We start from the raw sequence: 20,730 nt of genomic DNA, 5'->3' as shown, positions 1-20,730 counted from the left end.
GGTAGTGACACAGCGTACCGTAATGCTCCGAATATCCATTGAGCGGAGCGGCTTCGTTGCTTACCAAAGTCGTACTTACATATTTCGACAGATTTTTGAGCGCATTGTACCACATAAAATCGATCAATAAGCACAACAAGTAACCATACATAAGGCGCGCTGGATTATAAGGCGCACTGTCAATTTTTGAGAAAATTTAAGGATTTTAAGTGCGCCTTATAGTCCGAAAAATACGGTACTCTCTTCAAACAGGATGCTACGCCATGTGTGTAAATCTAGATCCAAGTTGCTGTCCATACAACCCGCCGAATATATTTTTTGATATCTGTTGTTGGGCTGAATTTATGGTTGACACGAGTGACAGGCAATGTTGTTGCTTGGTTGTTTTTATGTATTTTTTTTCTCTTATTTATTTATATATGTTTCTTTTTTTTTTCTTCCTGGTCTTTCTTTGCCAGTTGCATGGTTTATTATTTGTTTTACTTATTTGGGATTTGTTTTTCTTTGCTGTAAAAAGAAAACGTAATAAAATATGTAAGTATAAGTACAACCAAACGCTGAATGGGACATTTTCAGGCCACCAAAATGTCACAGTCAACTTTCATGAACTGGAAACACACTGTGATGTAATGAAGACGACTTGAAACTAGAGATTGAGACCATAAACTCATGTTTACAATGTTTACTGAGGGAATAAATCCAGAGAGAAGTAGAGTCATTTTCTCATAGACTTCTATACAACCAGAGGAGTCGCCCTGATGGACACTAGAGAGAATGCAGCTTTAAGACATGAAGCTTTGGCTTCACTTTTCAGAACAGGAGGTTGCCGTCTGAGTAAACTGTCACATTTAAAAGAAATTGCCTAGTGTGACTACAGTAAATGAAAACACACTTGTTGTATTCTTGTAGTTAGGAAATGAATCACCTACATATGAAAATGGTGGGTGTCATTTTAATATTGGTCCAAAAATTGTATTTTAAGTCAATACTGCTCAATGGATGATACAGCGTGGACCACCAGAGATCATGACAGGATGCTGGTTAGTGTAATGTGTGGTAGATGGTGTGAAGCACACACAGAAGAATTTGCCTTCTGGAAGATAGGAAACATACAATTTCTTAAAAGTGTTATTGGAAGCGTGCACTTAGCATTTCTAGCATAGTTGTAGAGAGAAAATAGACACTGTGTGCTGGAGCATGCTTCAGAAGTCTCAGTGTCTTTGCTTCATAAACATCACTCGCTGGACTAAGAGACAAAATTCAAGGCACTCACCGAGGGCTCCATGAAGGTTCTGGAACAATCTGCATTTACTGTCCAGAGTGATATTTGTGGATTTCTGAAACATGGACACACATTGTTTTCACAAATTCCCAAATTAAAGCCAGTATTGAAAACGGGATCTCAAATAATAGCTGCAGGTGTGGCGGCACAATCAAATAGTAAGTATAAGCAGTATCAGCACTAATTTGTTCAGTACTACATAGTCATGCCATACTATTTTTAACACTAATACTGCTCTCAAACACTAATTCATTCCAGTCACGTCTATTCTGATGTTTCTTTTGTTTACTGTTAGATTATCATAATAAAACACAACACTTCCTGCAGATGTTTCAAATTAAAAGACTAACAGGAATAGGCGTGGTTAAGCTCAGCGAGCTACTGGAAGGCTTTTAATGTGTAACATCTCTGCAGAAATTGCTGAGTCTCATTAACAGCACACAAAGAAAATTGCCAAGTGGAAATATCAGGGCATATTTTTTTCTGTCACAATTAGTGCTTATACTAAACTCATCAAATCAGATAGACATGGAGGAAGTGTTGAGTTTGCATCAACAGCCAATAAGAACAGGAGCAGATTAGATAAGAGGCTTCTCACTAAAATATGATGAAACAAATAACAGTAAACATAAAAGTTTCTCTGAAATTAAGGCCATTATTTTAGTATTTTATATTAAATAATAAAATATCACAGATGAATGATATGACAATGTTAAAAGAAAGCTAGTATTATTGTTATTAGTAGTAGGTCTAGTATTTAATGTACTTAATGTGACTTTGGCATGGAATAAATTAAAATACAGATCCATAAAATAAACGCTGACGTGTAACAAATCTTACCCTTTTAACTGGATCAATGTAAATCTTGGTGAAGAACAGCTGCTCACTATCATTGTCCTCTCCTGTCCAGTCAGCAACCATTTCTTTGATGTTGGGAAGGTAGCCAATGAAACCTGAGGAAACAGACAGGAAGTGAAAAAAATGGTACTCCATATTCATAGATACAAACACTGTCATATTGTGCCTACATTCAGATACAGTCAAGTCAACTGTTTCTAATTGCCATAACAACTACTGCCAGGTTCAGTTTTTATGGCCTCAGCCTCAGCCTCAGCCCAGAACTGACTGCTGACCTGCTGTTTCTCTGCTATAAAAACAAGAGGCCGTGTTACTTCCTGGACTAAAAGTCTACAGTCACACCAGCAGCTGGTAAACATTAGAGTGCTAAGAGATGTGCATAGCGTATATTTGTGAGAGGATAGTGTAAGGGTCATCATGTTAAGTCACTTATGTCATAAGTAGTCTTAATGAGCTAGATGTAAAAAGAGAATAGAAAGATAGCTAAACATGTTGGCTACTTGCTGTCGTTTCATGTAAACATCAGCAATATTTAGAATGAAATTCTAGATATCTCAAACTTGGAATTACAAATGGGAGGCCGACGTGACCATTTTCTTTCCATTTGATTGCTCATAATTGTGGACTGAAGGATAAGATATGAATGTGGCATACGTTTCTGATAGCTCTGTTTGAGAATTGACAGCAGCTTTACGTCTTTTCTTGTAAATAAAGAATGTTCTCTTTGTATTCTGTGTTACTTAATTAACTCTTAACCACCCTGAACATCACTAGTACCATCTACTGAGCATCAGTGAATCATGTGGCCTTCCCCAGCTGTGTGACTGACAGGACTGGTGCACTCACCTCCTGAGCCTAGGAACCTGTTGCCCTCGGAGACGTGAGGGTGTTTGTCCTCCAGGTGTCTGTCGGGCCAGATCAGGCTCTCAGAGGAGAACACCACCTTGTGTCTGGCCTGCTGGAACTTCTTGAGCAGCTCTTTGGGGCTCGAGGCGAAAACCACATCATAGCTGTGTGAAAATAGAAAACTTTACTGCCCGTGTGGCTCACAGTGTGTGAAGCCAGTGGCATAATTAAGACAAATGAAGGGGTTGCCTTTATAAGATGCCAACATTCTTTATTTGGAGAGCTAAGTTGCCAGTGGTTGTGTTTACTGGTGCTTGAACAAAAAGTATGTGCACAAGTTTCAACCTTTTTACTGCAGCTCCCATGTACTATTATTATTACAGTACTTTTAAGGCTGAATAACAGATATAGTTCAACAATTTGGGAACTGTGCTGAATCAGTAGCTTTTAGTAGTGGAGCTCCTCACTGGTAACCGAGAGCCCCGTTGTCCGCTCCGCTGTGATTCACAGTATGCTAATTTCTGTTTATGGAAAGACGGAAAAACTATGAACAATCTACAGCAACAATCGTTACGTGATAACTGTTGCAAATAGAAGGCTGCTGAGCTATTAAACCGGTATACAAACAAAACGTATAAAAGCCTAGATTGCACTGAAGAGTTTGATCCTTAAACTGAACTGAAGACAGTCAGAAGCCGAACATCATGGCATGTGAACTGTGATAAGATGGATGACTGATGTATGTGCTAAGGGGCTTTGGGAGGGAAATGCAAATGTTTAAAACATAAGTATGTATTGACAACAAATCTTTGAAGTGAACTGAAGGAATGGGTTTATATCAGCAAAGGAATTTATAATTTCCACCTCTCTTGAGAAGATTAATCTGAATTTCAGTTTGGACATGGTTAGCCTAGCTTAGCATAAATACTGGAAGCAGGGGGGACATCTAGCCTGCAGCTGCAACAGCAACAGATAGGGATGACAAAGAAGCACAGCAGACTCTTCCTGCTGCTCAAACTAAGGAGCACCCAAGTGTCAAAAGCAAGACAAATGCTTTTGACACAAGTGGGTCGCGACCCACCAGTTGAGAATCACTGCTGTATAGGAGGGTTATGTATTGGAACTATTTCTTGGTGAACAAAACTGCTCACATTATATCCACAGACACTGTGCTAGAGGTAATGGTAAGAGAATTTTTTTAAATAGCTAGCTGTTTCCCCTTACTTCCACTATTCATGCTAAGCTAGGCTAGTCTCCAGCCCTATACTTAACACTCATGACATTGAAATCCATCTGAGCATCTCACTCTCAGAAAGAAAGAAAATTTCCCAAAGTAATGCATTTCTTTTGAATGATTTTTGCCTCCTCAGGGACAGAAAGAGACACTGAACAACACTCAGGATGAGATAATACATATTCAGTCACTAAATACTTTATTTTCTTCCCTATTCTTCCCTACACTAAATATAAAAGTACTTATTGCGTGGCAATGCAGCAAAGACTTGTTGAGTGAATAACTACACAGTAACACAGACAAAATTCACTATTTCAAATCTAAACCCATCTGGTATCATTTGGAATGTGCTCAGCATTGTTATATTATTATAGTGTAAAGTGAGTTTGTAAAGCAGGTCTCATGTCTATATAAATCTATGGAGGAATACACACAGCCCATATTCAGACTCTGTGCCTTTAAACGAGTCGTCAGGATTTGTGTGTGGTTGTGATCGAGACAAAAAGAAGATCCTTAGTCGCCCACAGTGGCTACTACTATACTGTATGTGTCCATATATCTGGCCATCACATTCAAATCTGACGCTGTGTCCGTGGTGAAGACACTCTACCTGTCAATGAAGAGGATGATTTTGTCCTCATCCTTCATCTCCTCCAGAGCTGCTTTAAGGAGTCGTACTTTCTGGCCTCCTCCTGGAGCTGACATGTAGTCACCAGAGTTCCATTTCTCACCCTCACCAAGAACCTTACAACATACATACAAACATACATTTACTGCATTTTGAAGATATGAATTCAAAGATATTTATCCTCAGATACTCTTTTGTTATGCCACTAAAATTAGAATATCTTAACTGCCAAGTTTCACTTTATATTTGAAAAAAACAGTGGCTTATTTCTTTGACTCAAATGCATTGAAACAGTCTCAAATGTAAAAACAATGATAGTATTGAAGAGAAAACTATGTATCGCAAAAATAGGGATTTGTTTTCTTGTAGAGAATAGATAGAGGAGCTTCCATAGACCACAGGAAAGCTACTTTGACTTGCCACAGGGGTTCCTACCTTGACAGTGTAGTTGAAATGTTTCGCTGAGTGAAAGAAGCGCTTGAAGCCATCCGTCTCTTTGGTTGCAACAGTCACAACTAGAAGTTTCTCTGGAAGACACCACATTAAAGAGGAATTTAGAAAAATAATATGCAGTCTTCTTTTTTTATTTTGCCTTAAGCATGAAGCAACCCAGTGGATCTGCCACAACTGACTTTAACACAGAAATACATTGAAAGACAGATGCAAGAATAAATAATAATGTAGGGTTCACATTTGTTGACATTGGTGTACATGGTGTACATTACAGCAAGCAAAATGACAGGCTGTAGATGGTTATTTAACCTTGATAATGACAGATATGCCGAAGTTAGCTGATGATGATGTCATAAATTAAACATATTGGGTTGCAGCTGCCCAGGCTCAAATCCAGCTGGGACACCTTGGTTGCATCTATCTCTCGCTTCCTGTCGTCTAACAAAGACATAAATAGACAAAAATAATTATTTTAATTGATTTAACATACCACTGTTACCATAGGGCCACTGGGGCCCAAATTAGCCAATAACAAAGGTAAATCTTTGTATTTATTGTAGTAATAATATTACATTTTCATTGCTTCCATATTTGTACTTTCATGTGGAGATTTAGTTTGAGCACCATAAATGCTGAACCTGGTAATAACTGACAGTATTTATATTGTATTATTTGATTGTTGTATATGGGGTGTAATAGGTTACTGACTGCACAGACAAACTATTGTACAATATTTTTGGTACAATCATCTCTGATCTGAAGCAACAACTGGTATTTTCATCAAATCTGGTTGACTTTTTCTGAAGGGAATTCCTCAATACTCTATTCTTTAGGATTTATGAGAGAGTATAGAGTACCGTTAATCTGGTTTCGCAGTGCTAGGGAAGAATATGTAAAAGTATCGGTTTTGTTCTTTAACGGTCTTTAACAGACTACATTGTACATCATCTTTACAGCATACGAGCATTCCAAGGAGCTAGCTAACGTCCTCATGTTAACAGCAGCGCTGACAGCCCGCCGTCCACGTCCACGTCAGCGGGCTGAGTCCTCCTCAGCACCTCCGTGCTGCTGTCTCTAGTTTAAAGAGTTGGCATAATGTTAAACTCTTTGGTTTCCCATTGCTATCTTTTTAAATCGGAAAAACAACACACAAGTTACAACCCAGCGTTAGTTAATGTCTTTGGGAATTGTAAATAATTATACAGCATGCTTCAAGAGACACAAGCGGCGCATGTATCAGCTAAGTTAAATCTCAGCTTTTCTAACGGGCTAGCGTGTTATCGTAGCTAACACAAAATACTCAGTGGTATTGTATTTTTCATATGTGGCTTATTTACTGCGAAGTCTACTGCAACGTGTAATATTAGACATGTCTGTGGATAGACACGGCCATACCAGAGGTAACGTTAGGCTTCAACTGGGGACCACATGAGCTAAGGAGTCTCCCCCAGTCCAAACTAAGCTGAGTGACCTCAACTTTGCAAAGTGAGACTGGGTTGACTTTACACATTAGCTGACGTTACACATGTGTAGATAGCACGGTGGATAGGTAACGTAGGTTAGTACCGGGCACGGTGGATAGGTAACGTTGGTTAGTACTGGGCAGCATTCCTGACTTACCTTCGGGGATTTGCTGCTCTTTACCGTTTGTCAGAGGGAAAAGTGCACAGACAAAAATCCCTGAAAACAACAGCAAGTGTGAAAGTCTCATTTTTAACAAGTTAAAGTTTACTTGTTTGCACGAGTCCTTGTATAAAGTCGAACTGTACACTTTTCCAGCCGTACGAGAAAGAAAAAATCGGCGGTGTAAACTTCTCCACTGCCTGCCCCTTCTCTCTCCGCCTGTATCCCCCCACCCTCTCGCTCGCTCGCTCGCTCGCTCTCTCGCTCTCTCTCTCTCTCTCTCTCTCTCTCTCTCTCTCTTTTTTATTTTTTTATTTCCCCTCTATGGTCTCTCTCTTTTTCCACAGAAGACTGTAGGCTCATGTGTTTGTATCCATCCGCAACGCCTACTTCCAAAATGGGACGAGAAGCTGTTTGAAAATGATGACCCAGCTGTTCTGCGGACATGAGCACTTGCACGTAGCCTGTATTTACACCAGTGTATTTATGTTTTCATCCAGTCAGTATAAGATGTTGAAATTCACAAACAGTAACTGTACAATTAAAGATGTTATTACAATAGAAAACTTGAAGAGCAACATTGTAACAAGAAAAAAGGATGTGGCTATTTCGTCTATTTTCATTAATATCAATGAGGATTGTTTTACCTGGGTGTACCTAATAAACTGTAGCTTGTTATAGTACTGTTTATCATTAATTTACTTTCATGTGGCTATGAAATGTTAATACTAAAATGTTTTAAAATGTACATTGGTATTACAATATAACTTTAACTATTAATTGTCTCTTTTAGGGATGGATTTCAGAGAGTGGCTGGTCTCCATCAATGGAATTAACGTTATCATTTTAATTAAAATATGAAAGTATTAAAAGTATTAAAATCTAGATTAATTTTAAGGTATATTATTTTACACATTCTGCTTTTCATGCACCACATATATTTAAATTGAAATAAACAAATATTTACATACATCATCAAACATACGCCAGTAACAGATTTTTGCGACATTTCCGGTCGCTGTTATCTAGTTTTGCTTTACGGCAGTTGTGACAAACCAGAAGTCTCACTGCTGGCTACAGAGTTATTTGGAAAGTCAGGTGATGTTTTTAACCTGAAGGCAAACATAGAACGAAATGACCTGAGATACGACATACTTGACGATTGTCAAAACACACCAGCTGAAGGACATGACTATAACCACGATGCGAGAATCAATAGCACACTTTCAGTAGTTTTCGTTCTCAGCGCTAGCTATCTAGCTAAGCTAACTTAGCCAGAAGCTAGAGAAGCCAGTTTGTCAGCTTTCATCCTGGGGAACAACATGTTTTGAGTAGGACCCGTAACCGAATTCGATGTGACATACTACAATTTTCCGTTTTTATACTCTGACTCGTAGCTGGGCTTCCTTCATTTAAACATACAATGTGGCTACAGCAGAGACTAAAGGGGCTACCAGGCTTGTTATCAAGCAGCTGGGCGAGAAGACTCCTGATAGGACTGCTGCTCTTCCTCATCTTCTACTGGTACCTGGGAGCAGAGCGCGGATGGAGGTTCTTCAGCGGCTCGGTCATGCCCGGTGGAGCGGCGGGACAATGCTTACTGGCTGAAATCCACAGGTGGAAGTCTCTCGTAGACCGAGGAGAGGGGATATACAGCACACCTCAGGAACAACTGGATACACCTTTCGTATCGGGCAACGGCCATATTCTTCTTGACATTGACTCTAACAAACTGTGGGTAGCGTCGTCTTCACAGCCCGGTTCGGCTCCGGTCCACCAGACAGAATACTCGCCGAGAGTCGGTGTCCATCTCGAGGGGAAGCGTGCCGAGGTTCAGGCTACCATGCTGTGGTTCCGGAAAGGAGCCGTGCTGTCGGTCCGCTGTGCTTCACCAGCCGCCCTGCAGTCAGCCCGGGACTGTGTCACCATCAGAGAGGAGTTCATTGCGCACAGAAGCAGACCGAACGTCTATCTGCAGAGAATCCACATCAGCAACCCCTCTGACAAGTCCGCCTCCTTGGACGTCTCCTATGATAACCCCGCCTTTGGTAGCAAGTTCACCAGCAGTGTGGAGAAACTGGAGGACAGAGAGATAGTTCTCTCCTCTGGCAAAGTGCTTGTGGAGAATAACCGGATAGTGCTGGTAGTGGTGGTCTCCAAGAAGATGAACAGCAGGCTCCAGGTTCCAGCTAAATTAGAGTACACAGACAACATCCTGTCAGTGGTGTGGACCTCAGAGCCCATCGAGCCCTCCAAAGTGGAGGAGACCTTCAGCACCCTCAGAGATGGAGCCAAAAGGGAGCTGGGGGAGCTGCTGAGGGCAAATGTGGAGGAGTTGGTTGTAGATCACCAGCAGGCCTGGATGGACCTCTTCATTTCAGGTGAGTAAAGGTTGTAGCAACTGGCTCTGGGTTCTAAAGAAGCATGTTGGTTTTTTGTCCATTACCCAGAATCACACACATGGAATTGAGAGGAAGAACACAAATGTAAAATAGTACAGCATACCTTAGAAAGACAGCAGTCATTAAACATACCAAGGCACTGATGTGTGCTTTTGAAGGTCAAAGGTCGGAATAGAAGATCAATTGTCATACTGGTTAAACTTATAACAGGGCTGTAAAATACTTAAATCCAGATTGATATATTGAAAGCAATGATGTAACCGTGTTGAAACAAAGCACATATTGTGAAATGCTGCTGTAGATGTGAACTCTGATGGGATTTTATGGCAGATCTTGCTCACCTGTTCTGTCAGGAGGCAGGTTGCCTGTAAAGATGTTAGTGTTTGGTTCTGGCCCCAGGGTCTGTGTGGAAATGTGCTTAACCTCCGCTAGGAGCCAAACTGGACAAAACAACACCTTTCTCTAGTATTTACCGCTTTTTCACAGGGGGACTTAATTATGGTCATCTCCCATTTTATAAAAAAAAAATCTAAAATGTAAATGTTGACTAAACACAAGCAGTCTTACCATACCTGTACTTAAAAAATAAAAAATTGTCTGAATCAAATTTTGTCAAACAGCCTAAAAGGTTTTAATTATAGATTCTTTATTGGAATATAGAAGAGCAACAGAACTGACCATGTGAAATAAATTCTAAACGTGAAGCCACATCATATGAGCAATCAGTTTGATTTACAGATTAAAGCATTATAATGTAATTTGTGACTTCTCAAACAATCTTACTGACTAACTTCCGGCTCTCTTCACAACACTTAGGAAGCTTCTGAAAACATGAGTCATTTATATACAGTTGTGGTCAAAAGTTTACATACACTTGTAAAGAACATAATGTCATGGCTCTCTTGAGTTTCCAGTTATTTCTACAACTCTGATTTTTCTCTGATAGAGTGATTGGAACAGATACTTCTTTGTCACAAAAAACATTCATGAAGTTTGGTTCTTTCATGACTTTATTATGGGTTAACAGAAAAAGTGATCAAATCTGCTGGGTCAAAAATATACATACAGCAACATGAATTAGCAATTTTGGTGACTTAGAAAGTTGTGTCAATGAAATGAGCTTCATAGCATGGCCTCTTAACTTCTTGTGAGTGATTATGAGTGACTACAGCTGGTGACTTCTCTGAGGCCATTTAAATAGGGCTCATTGGATACAAACGCCCACAAACGCTACAATGGGAAAGTCAAAGGAGCTCAGCATGGATCTGAAAAAGCAAATCATTGACTTGAACAAGTCAGGAAAGTCACTTGGAGCCATTTCAAAGCAGCTGCAGGTCCCAAGAGCAACAGTGCAAACAATTGTTTGTAAGTATAAAGTGCATGGCACTGTTTTGTCACTGCCACGATCAGGAAGAAAACGCAAGCTATCACCTGCTGCTGAGAGAAAATTGGTCAGGAGGGTGAAGAGTCAACCGAGAACCACCAAAAAGCAGATCTGCCAAGAATTAGAAGCTGCTGGAACACAGGTGTCAGTGTCCACAGTCAAGTGTGTTTTGCATCTCCATGGACTGAGAGGCTGCCGTGCAAGAAGGAAGCCCTTGCTCCAAAAGCGGCACCTTAAGGCTCGACTGAAGTTTGCTGCTGATCACATGGACAAAGATAAGACCTTCTGGAGGAAAGTTCTGTGGTCAGACGAAACAAAAATCGAGCTGTTTGGCCACAATGCCCAGCAATATGTTTGGAGGAGAAAAGGTGAGGCCTTTAACCCCAAGAACACCATGCCTACCGTCAAGCACCGTGGTGGTAGTATTATGCTGTGGGGCTGTTTTGCTGCCAATGGAACTGGTGCTTTACAGAGAGTAAATGGGATAATGAAGAAGGAGGATTACCTTCAAATTCTTCAAGATAACCTAAAATCATCAGCCCGAAGGTTGGGTCTTGGGCGCAGTTGGGTGTTCCAACAGGACAATGACCCCAAACACACATCAAAAGTGGTAATGGAATGGCTAAATCAGGCTAGAATTAGGGTTTTAGAATGGCCTTCCCAAAGTCCTGACTTAAAATCCCATTGAGAACATGTGGACAATGCTGAAGGAACAAGTCCATGTCAGAAAGCCATCAAATTTAACTGAACTGCACCAATTCTGTCAAGAGGAGTGGTCAAAGATTCAACGAGAAGCTTGCCAGAAGCTTGTGGATGGCTACCAAAAGCGCCTAATTGAAGTGAAAATGGCCAAGGGACATGTAACCAAATATTAGCACTGCTGTATGTATATTTTTGACCCAGCAGATTTGATCACTTTTTCTGTTAACCCATAATAAAGTCATGAAAGAACCAAACTTCATGAATGTTTTTTGTGACAAAGAAGTATCTGTTCCAATCACTCCATCAGAGAAAAATCAGAGTTGTAGAAATAACGGGGAAACTCAAGAGAGCCATGACATTATGTTCTTTACAAGTGTATGTAAACTTTTGACCACAACTGTATAGTTGTTGTTGTGAGTCGGTGTTGGTTCATTTTTTTGTGGGTTCCTGGCCTTTTTGATTACCTTTAGGATTGCAGATTGCACATTAAAAAAACAAAAACATTTAAGAGCAGTGATTCACCAAGATACGTCTTCCCATCAGCTGACTCCTGGGCTGCTGATGGGGCTGAATCAGACTCACCCTCTTTTCCTCCTTAATCTTTTTCTGCACATTTTGAATCGGTTGCACCATCTTAACATTCTCCATGTTTCTCTGTCTTTACTATTACATTCTCCATTCCCCCTCGTCCCTTCCTTCACTCTGTGAAAACCTAAAAAGACAGTTTCAAACATCTGACAGTGAATTAAGCACTCACCTTGCAATGTAAATTACAGCAATAGCGAATGAAGAAGATATTGTCATTTAGGAATGAATGAGCTATGGAGTTTGAATTCAAGCTACTGAGCTATTTAGATCCATTAAAGCAGTGTCAGGCTGGATAGAGCAACAACAGTATTGGGGGGAATTTCAGCATCAATTTGTGGTTTCATTATTATTTGATGCAGCATGTTTACGATTATGTCCATCCAATCCCTGACCTCTGATTCATTCATCTGCCCCGTGTCAGCTTTTTCTCTGCTCAGTTAATAGAAATTCACTTACTTGACTCACTATACTCATTAAAAGGTAAATGGTAACCACTCAAAGTGCTTCAACAATACATGTCATAATACATCCATTCATACACTGATGGTAGGCGCTACCATGCAAGGTGCCACCAGCCCATCAGGACTACCTATAGGAACAGCTACGGGAGCTTCTTGGGGTTCTGCCCCGAGGACACATACACTAGTGGAGCCGGGGATCGATCCTCTGCTCTACCACTGAGCCACAGCCGCCCCAAGTAGCTCAGTGGTAGAGCAAAAACAATATGAAAAGTACTTTTTTTTCTTTCTTTTTTTCTTTCAAAAAGATCAAGGAGGCAAAAAATAGCATCAAAATTCTGCTTCAAATATTCCCAGCTTTCCTGATTAAGTGGAAGTCTTACGTCTATGTCACCCCTTCCACAAACTGGCTCCCAGTTGTATTCTATTCTAACTTGTTTTAAACATTTTCACCATGTGAGCACACAAACTGAATGTTTGAAATAAAAGAGCTACGCACAGATGAAAAAGGTGGCAAATGTCTGTGTAAACAGAAATAAAGTAATCATGGTGGAAAGCTTTGGGAAAAGCTAGCAAGTGGACCTTGGGAAAAGATTGACGAAGAATAATATTTGACGGTGAAAGCAACCAATCCTTGGATACATGCCAGGTTTTTGTGAAGCTGTGCTTTTGCTTCTCTGTTCATTCAGGTGTTGAAATGAGGAAAATCACAGACTTTCACACGCCATCGAGCCGCACGGTGAACACCACCCTCTACTACATCCTGTCCTCCTCCATGGCTCCGCTGCTGGATCGAAGGCTGGGCGGCGAGGAGCGCGTCCGCCTCGAGTCCAGCCTCAAGTACGCAGACCACTGCTTCAGCGGCCACGCCACCATGCACGCAGAGAACCTGTGGCCCGAGCGGGTGAGCAGTGCAGCTCAGATCCTGCAGCTGGTCACACTGTGGACTCTGACCCTGCAGAAGAGAGGCTGCAAGGTGCTGGTGGCGGCCGGAGCCCACGGCGCCATGCAGGGCATGGTGCTCAGCTTCGGCGGTCTTCAGTTCACCGAGAACCACCTTCAGTTCCAGGCTGACCCGGACGTGCTGCATAACAGCTACGCCCTGAGAGGGATCCACTACAACCAGGACTTCATTAACCTGGCAGTGCTGCTGGACGGGGAGGGAAAGCCTTTTCTCCACGTGTCCGTGAAGCCGCAGGAGAAGCCGGTGAAGCTGTACGCCTGCGAGGCCGGCTGCCTCAACGAGCCCGTGGAGCTGACGTCCGAGCTCAAAGGCCACACCTTCCCTGTGATGGTGACGCAGCCCATCACGCCGCTCCTGTACATCTCCACAGACCTGCGTCACCTGCAGGATCTCCGCCACACCCTGCACCTCAAGTCCATCCTGGCCCACGAGGAGCACATGGCCAACAGGTACCCAGGCCTGCCCTTCCTCTTCTGGTTCAGCGTGGCGTCGCTCATAACACTCTTCCACCTGTTCCTCTTCAAGCTCATCTACAACGAGTACTGTGGCCCCGGAGCAAAGCCCCTCTTCAGGAGCAAGGTATAAACAGCGATAATGGAACACAACTGGAAACAAAAAAACTGATCTGCTCTGCTCCTTTTTTTTATTTTTTATTTTTACTTGTGCTTGTGGTGGCAAAGACTTCTCTCTCTCTCTCTCTCTCTCTCTCTCTCTCTCTCTCTCTCTCTCTCTCTCTCTCTCTCTCTCTCTCTCTCTCTCGACGCTCTTGACGCTCTCGACGCTCTCGCTGTGGGTTTGTTTCTCAGTTTTAATCTTCACCTTCTCTCAGTGAACTTTATTTTACCCTCTCACGTGGTTTATGTTTGGAGTGGGTTGGCATGATAGCCGTACACAGCTCCCCTCTCACAGCAGGAGATTCACCGCGATACAGCTTGTACTCACAGATCAGTAAAGCACCAGTAGAATAGTAGCCTTCATTCAAGATCGCAGACCTTGAAGTTACAATAAACCATTTGGTCCGTTTCGTCATTTTAGCCCACCACCTGTTCCACTGCACCTGTCATCGTGGGATGTAAAGCATTCGTTCATTGCAATGGAAGAAAAATAAGCACAAGAGTTAATTTTTTCCAAATTAGAAGGTTATTGTTGAACTGTATTTATACTGCATTCACGTTGTTCTGACTGAGCATTAAGGGGCCGTACCAGTGTTTCTGCCTTTATAATAAATCACATGTACTTTACTTTGGTGAAGGAACCTTTCCCAAAGTCAAATAGGTTTTTAGTTTTTTTTAAATGTTTTTTGTCTTTCTTCAAGAAATGTGTTGGTATTCATTCTTGTTTGAGTTAGGTAATCCATTCCAGTGGCCGTGACCACTATTAACGTTATGGAGCAATGTTGCCCCCCCGATGTGTTGTGTACACTATCAGAATGCAGGTAATACAACACATCCCTGCTTATGGATTGTTTTCCGCTCCACCGATCAACAGTTGGTGGCAATAATTTGCCAACAAAGGCAAGGAAAATAAGACCACAAGCGGATGTAATCCAACGTATTCTAATGAAGGAAATAGATTCACTGTGTTTGTTACTCCTAACAGTGAATGGAGACAGAACTTCTGTTTACCAGAAACCTCCACAGGGTTCCTTCAACTAAATATAAGAGCCTCACTGTGATTCATTACCTCACTCAAACAAGCTGACAGTCAGATTTGTATACTTGTATACTGAAATAATGGAAGCCATTGACTCCCTTAAAGGTTGGACAAAACACAATTCAGAAACTTTAAACCTAAAATCCTACAGCATGCCTAGAAAAGCTTGCTGATATCACTGGTTAAAGTCACGTGAACGTGGTTTGTGGTAAATGAGATAATATAGGTACGGTCCTGTAAAATGATTCTTTGAGGGAAAAACTTTTAACAACAGTTTTATTGCAGCTTGAGTTTAATTTTCGTAGCTCCGGTCGGTAGTACTATTAGTACTATCAGTACTATTAGTGCTGTAAGTAGTATCGGTACAATAAGTACTTTGTATTCACCAAGTGAACTGCTGAAGTATGGGAACACAGCGATGTGGTGAAAAATGGGTCCAAAAACAGCAGATCAGACGGTAAAGGTTCAGGTTGACCAAACAGTAAATATGTTACCCATACATTACTGTTTATATTACTGTTGGCACACACAGTTCTATGCCATGAGAGCTTGTGTTTTTGATCTGATCAGAGCTACGAAAAATCCAACCCACGTTGGAATAAATCTTACTTGTCCTTATAGTGAGCTGATGGTCATGGATCGACCCAAAGAAACAATTCTCCTGCAAATGACAGAAGCCTGAAGTAGAAGTGAGCGTAGTAAGGTGGTGCTAAAAGTCCACAACATGTGTTGTCATGTAAAGCGGCTACTTGTTTACACGTGTCCTTCCAAAAAGAGATGTGGACCTGCTTACACTCTACATGTCCGTCTCTCATCGGCATGGACTGTGTGCTCACTTTGCCAGAAGTCTTTCTCTACTGTTCCTTTTCTCCTGCGTTTTGATGATGTTTTTTATTGAATCACTCCATTAAATTAACAAGAAATCTATGGGTTGGCTTTGGCTCTTCACTACTGACCTGTCTCACCCTGCCGTGCTCCCATCACAGGTCTCTGATCCCCAGCATGTCTGTGTTTTTCCTTTTCTCCGGGGGGGGGGGGGGGCACTGTGGATGGTGTGTGTGTTTGTGGGGGGGGGGGCAGTCTGGTTCCCAGCCATTCTAATCCTCCCCTCTGACTTCACCAGGTCGCCCACAAAAGTGAGGATGGCTGCAGTGACACCAGGAATGCTGCTTGAGCGCTACAGTGCTATGCACACATTCAACATGTGGGCAGCATGGGAGCTGTTAACATTGGCTTCTGCTTCTGTTTCTTTCTGCTGCTTTTTGATACTGCAGGATAAGTGATGATAAGGGAGACACACATGAGACCTGACAAGGAAAGAGAGAGAACAACCAAAAGCACAGAACAGATACTCTCTCCTGACACCTGCTGTGGAGCCACTGTGAGAGGATGTCTGTCACTTTAAAACCAAATTGGGCTGTAGCTAACCATTACTGTCACTATCGATTAATCTACTCAATTATTGTTGGTTTGTCTTAAAATGTTCGACAATCATCAGAAAAGCCCATCCCAAGGCTGCAAAGGTGATTCAAATGTTTGGATATTTGGTTCATTCAAGACTAAAAAACATTCACATTTAAGAAGCTGTATCTAGTGAATGTTTTGCAAGTTAAAAACAATTATCTAAAATTGAAACAAAAAAATAGCTGATTTATTTTTTATAGTATAAACAGCATTTTAAGGAAGCATTTAAACATCAAGATGCTTCCAACATGTGGCAGAATTCCTTATTAAACTCTGATGTCACTGGAAACTAGAAATGACTCAACCGGAGTGATGCCTTTTCTGTTCAACCAGTGAAACTGGTTCTCCATCAATGTATCACTGCACACCTACAACCGGTCAGACTCAAGTTTATAAACAAAAGATTTCAAATCAATGCAGCAGAAAGAGGTATCGTATCATTCCACACATTATTTCATCTTGTCGAAACCTGGGGCCTTCAATTCCCACAATGCAACTTTACCACTGACAGTTTAGGGATGTGGACGTGTGTTATACGAGTGGAGCCTCTACCCTGCAGCAGGTTCCAGAGGTCTGGTGAGACCACCGCTCTAACTCCACATCTCCAGATTCCTCTTATTTTCACACTTGTAGTCTTCAGCCCAGCCGACGCTGACTGAAGTGACTCCACTTGAGGACATTTATCAGACTTCACACAGCTCCCTCTGGAGACACTAAAGGCTCTATGCTATTTGTTTTCACATATGCAGCATCACCGTCTGACGCCTGGCAACACGGAGCTCCGTTTAACTGAGCTTGGCCAAAGTTATTCAGGACTTGCTTACAGATACACTGCCTGACCCCCATATCACCAATAATTAAAACTCAACTGCAAACTGTATGTTTTAATTTAACATACAGTTAATCCTGACACCCCCCCCCCACACACACACACACACACACACACACACACACACACACACACACACACACACACACACACAACTTTTTGCAATTTTGTTAACCGACAAAAGCAGAAATTGGTAGTGTTCAAAGATGAGATGAAAGTTTGAGGGTTTGGATGGAGGCAGTACAGCTGATGTTTACAGGTAATGATTATCATGCCGACCATCTGAGTTCAGCATGTTGGCGTGCTAACAGCAGTACCCCAGTTTCCTGTCATCGTTTTGGGATATTTGCGTTTTCAGATTGCTCTGATAGTTTGGGTTTTTGTATGTAGATAAATGAGGCAAGCTCAGTGACAATTGAGTGCAGCTGAAATACGTCCTAAAACCTGGAAATGAGATATGTGCACGTCTTGTTCCCTCGTTCAAAGTCACTGCGTTTATTGAATGTGTTTTTGGTTAGATATCTGAAACAAGGTCTTTGGTAACATAAGCTAAAAAGATTTCAACGTTTTGTTCTGCGATGTAAAATACATCAGTAAATAATATAAAAAATTAAATAAAAAGGCGGTAAAGTAGACGTCCTCACTAGAACACTCTCCTCCTCTAGCTTAGTGGTGGAGACGTGAAGTCATGTGACCGTGGTGGAGTTCCTTTAGAGACAAACGTTAGCTTTTTGCTTCTAATGATTCACATTCACACTTCAAAAATCATTAAAGTGGTGTTAAATTTGTGAAGATTATTTTTCTGAACAAAACGTGTAGGTATCATAAATGTTTGTTTGCCACAGAGATTATTTCTGTAATAATCCAAAATCCAATGGAAGAATCCGATTGGCTGTTTGTGGAGGGAACCAGTGATGCCAACTTTTTGTTGGGCTACAAAAATACGTCATCACTTCAGCTCTGTGTGTTGCTTTCCTTTTATTAAGGGTTTACTTTGCTTTAATCAAACAAGTTAGGGTTTCTTGCTGTTTGCAATGGCCACACTGAAAAGTCAGGCATCATAGAAGGTGAGAAGACGTGATGAATCGTACTAATGGGAATAATAGTGCACAGTCTCTCCTAGAAGGCTTTTATAGCGTGACAGCTGGTCCTTTAAACAAACCGAGAGGTGAGGAGTTGAAACCCTCCCTCCTGTTGTAACCTCTGCCACCAGACAGACTTTAGTGGTCCTGGGTGATAGTGAGGAACATTTAAAGACATTCAACAATGTTCAAAAAACGGAACCCGACAGAACGTGTCTGGTGACTGTGAAGGCAGCATGTGATTCTCATAAAGCACTCTCCATTCATTAGATGCTGACACTCATTTAAACATTGAGCAAATGCTCCAGGAAACTCTATCGGCCGTGTCTTTAAAGGAAAACTGTGCTTTATTACAACTTTGTTTTTTATCTGCCTAAAATGGTCGTTGGTTTGATTGGTTACTAAAATATTATTCACATCAAAGTGTGACTGGTGGACAGCAGCAGAGAGATGATCACAAAGGTTGGAAACAAACCTCAATGTTCAACAAACCTATTTAAAGGAGAAAAAACAAAGTGTACCATTAAAACACAAGTTTGCTTCATTACATACTTTAAAATTGTGACCTAAACTGATCAGTCCTTTCACTGTCCACTCATGTGAATACATTTATATACAAGGTTTGATGTGTGGGTTCTTATTGGTTGTTCCTCTTGGCTCTGACAGATCAAGTAAATTTGATTATGCAACATAATTATAAGGTACAAAGAGTGTATTAAATATGAATAAGGCACAAATAATGTGTTAAAGCTTTCTTTTGTCATCGTGTCAGTATGTAGGATTTACACGTTCTCTCTGGTTCAGCATGTATCACGATTGTTCAGCTTTTCTTTCAGTGTGTGGCTTTTCTCCAGTCTCCTTACTTCATGTGAACTACTGAGTGTGCCTTAATGGAGAAAGAAGTTAATTTATTAATCACATTGGATTGTACTTGAATGGTTTGTAATCATGTAAAGTTGAAGTTAAGAAAAGTGTTCGATTCTGTTTTACGTTTGAGAGAATAAATCAGTGAATTACTGTGAGAAAATTCAGAATTATGTTGTCTGACAATTTGTTCCATATATCTTTAGGTTTAGAACAGCGATGTGTTTCTAGAGTCTGGCACAGACGCTTGGGGAGTCATAGACTTGATCAATGTAAAGCTGTACTATGTCTGTGTTAACACAGAGGGTCACTCTCAGTTCTACAGAGCTTCTCAGCGTCTTTCAGCTCATTGTTTTGGTTTTACAGCTTCACTGTTCCGGTTCGGTCTCACCAACCTGGTTTCCAGCAGACAGACACAGGTAGAGACTGGCTTGTGAACACATTGGAGCATTTAGCAGATTAAGATATTTCCCTATCTTCATCCGATGGACACAAACACAACTCCAAATGAATGAGAATGCAGCTCTGTGTCTGCAAATAGGCAGCTGGTTTCTAATGATGAGGTGATAATATGTCAGTGTTGTTTACACCTCGTTGCTTACTGCTGACCTCGAGAGGCCAGAAAAAGTCTGTGTTAAAAACACTATGGTTGTCCATACTGCTCTCATCAGCACATAACAGCTGTCCAATCACAGGGCCTGCTGCTCTCTTTGGGGCTGACCTCACTTTTAAGTGGCGCTTTGTTTTCACATCATTAAACTAAAGAGAACCCTTTTTACATTAAAGCGATGATTCGATAAGACACCTGTCAACACGGCTGCAATAGACAAATGCATTGTAAGGTGAAAGGAAGATACATTTGTAACTGAAATAAGAACATATATTACTTCAACATCTTTAAATTTAATTGTGATTTCAATGAATTTGCTTATGAATTCATCAGGGAAAGAAAGACTTTGAGTTTATCACTATCATTTTACAGGCAATTTTAGTCACCTGTGTTCATGATGTGTTCTATTCAGAAACAGTAAGCTGGTTTAAAAATGATCATATGCAGTTAATAGAACTCATCTAATGTGTAGTGACTTTAACAAATATTCATTTTATCTTTAAAGCCACTGGGGGGCGAACGGTAGAACTTGTTCGGACGCGTGTTCATGCCACAAACATTTCACTGTCCAGTGCGCTGTCTTTCTTTCGATCCGTATGATCCGTTTATTCAGCTTGTACATTGACACCATAGCAGAACACCACAGGATACTGCATGACAGTATAATATAACACCTGGAGAACCCACGCTGACATGCTTGCTGACACGTCACATTGACACAGTCAAAAACTGTTAGCTTCCCGTCCACACACCTGATTCTCCTCACCAGGCACTTACCTATATGCACTTTAACTCAATGCGCCACC

General features: G+C 41.2%; 2 protein-coding genes across 3 annotated transcripts in view; one reads left to right on the top strand and one right to left on the bottom strand.

Moving 5' to 3' along the window:
• Positions 1-7,295, bottom strand: part of plod1a (procollagen-lysine, 2-oxoglutarate 5-dioxygenase 1a) — a 21,838-nt gene extending 14,543 nt beyond the window's left edge. Inside the window, exons 1-6 of one of the 2 annotated variants that reach the window (XM_068732921.1) lie at positions 6,922-7,295; positions 5,284-5,375; positions 4,831-4,964; positions 2,987-3,150; positions 2,123-2,235; positions 1,274-1,337 (exon numbers count right to left, since the gene is read on the bottom strand). In XM_068732921.1, coding sequence (XP_068589022.1) covers positions 1,274-1,337; positions 2,123-2,235; positions 2,987-3,150; positions 4,831-4,964; positions 5,284-5,375; positions 6,922-7,012 — 658 coding nt within the window. In that variant the 5' untranslated portion in view covers positions 7,013-7,295. The remainder of the gene's footprint in view (positions 1-1,273; positions 1,338-2,122; positions 2,236-2,986; positions 3,151-4,830; positions 4,965-5,283; positions 5,376-6,921) is intronic. The other variant, XM_068732920.1, reaches the window with a different exon arrangement.
• Positions 7,296-7,978: 683 nt separating this feature from the next.
• kiaa2013 (KIAA2013 ortholog) lies at positions 7,979-19,484 on the top strand. Its single transcript, XM_068732855.1, has 3 exons — positions 7,979-9,305; positions 13,148-14,001; positions 16,199-19,484. The coding sequence occupies exons 1-3, from the start codon at positions 8,348-8,350 to the stop codon at positions 16,247-16,249; spliced, it is 1,863 nt and encodes a 620-aa protein (XP_068588956.1). The 5' UTR covers positions 7,979-8,347; the 3' UTR covers positions 16,250-19,484.
• Positions 19,485-20,730: the final 1,246 nt, after the last annotated feature.

Source organism: Cebidichthys violaceus, unplaced genomic scaffold (genome assembly GCF_023349555.1).
Source record: "Cebidichthys violaceus isolate CVI_PGR_0920_01 unplaced genomic scaffold, fCebVio1.0.p SCAF_6, whole genome shotgun sequence".
Taxonomy (NCBI): domain Eukaryota; kingdom Metazoa; phylum Chordata; class Actinopteri; order Perciformes; family Stichaeidae; genus Cebidichthys; species Cebidichthys violaceus.
The sequence above is the reverse complement of the archived record's forward strand: the minus strand, read 5'-3'. Positions and strand labels throughout refer to the sequence as shown.

Bases quoted from the DNA above. Each gene is read 5' to 3' on its own strand.
- kiaa2013 (XM_068732855.1), top strand. From the start codon at position 8,348: ATGTGGCTACAGCAGAGACTAAAGGGGCTACCAGGCTTGTTATCAAGC. The intron at 9,306-13,147 runs GTGAGTAAAGGT...CTGTTCATTCAG, and splicing joins GATGGACCTCTTCATTTCAG to GTGTTGAAATGAGGAAAATC. The intron at 14,002-16,198 runs GTATAAACAGCG...TGACTTCACCAG, and splicing joins AGCCCCTCTTCAGGAGCAAG to GTCGCCCACAAAAGTGAGGA.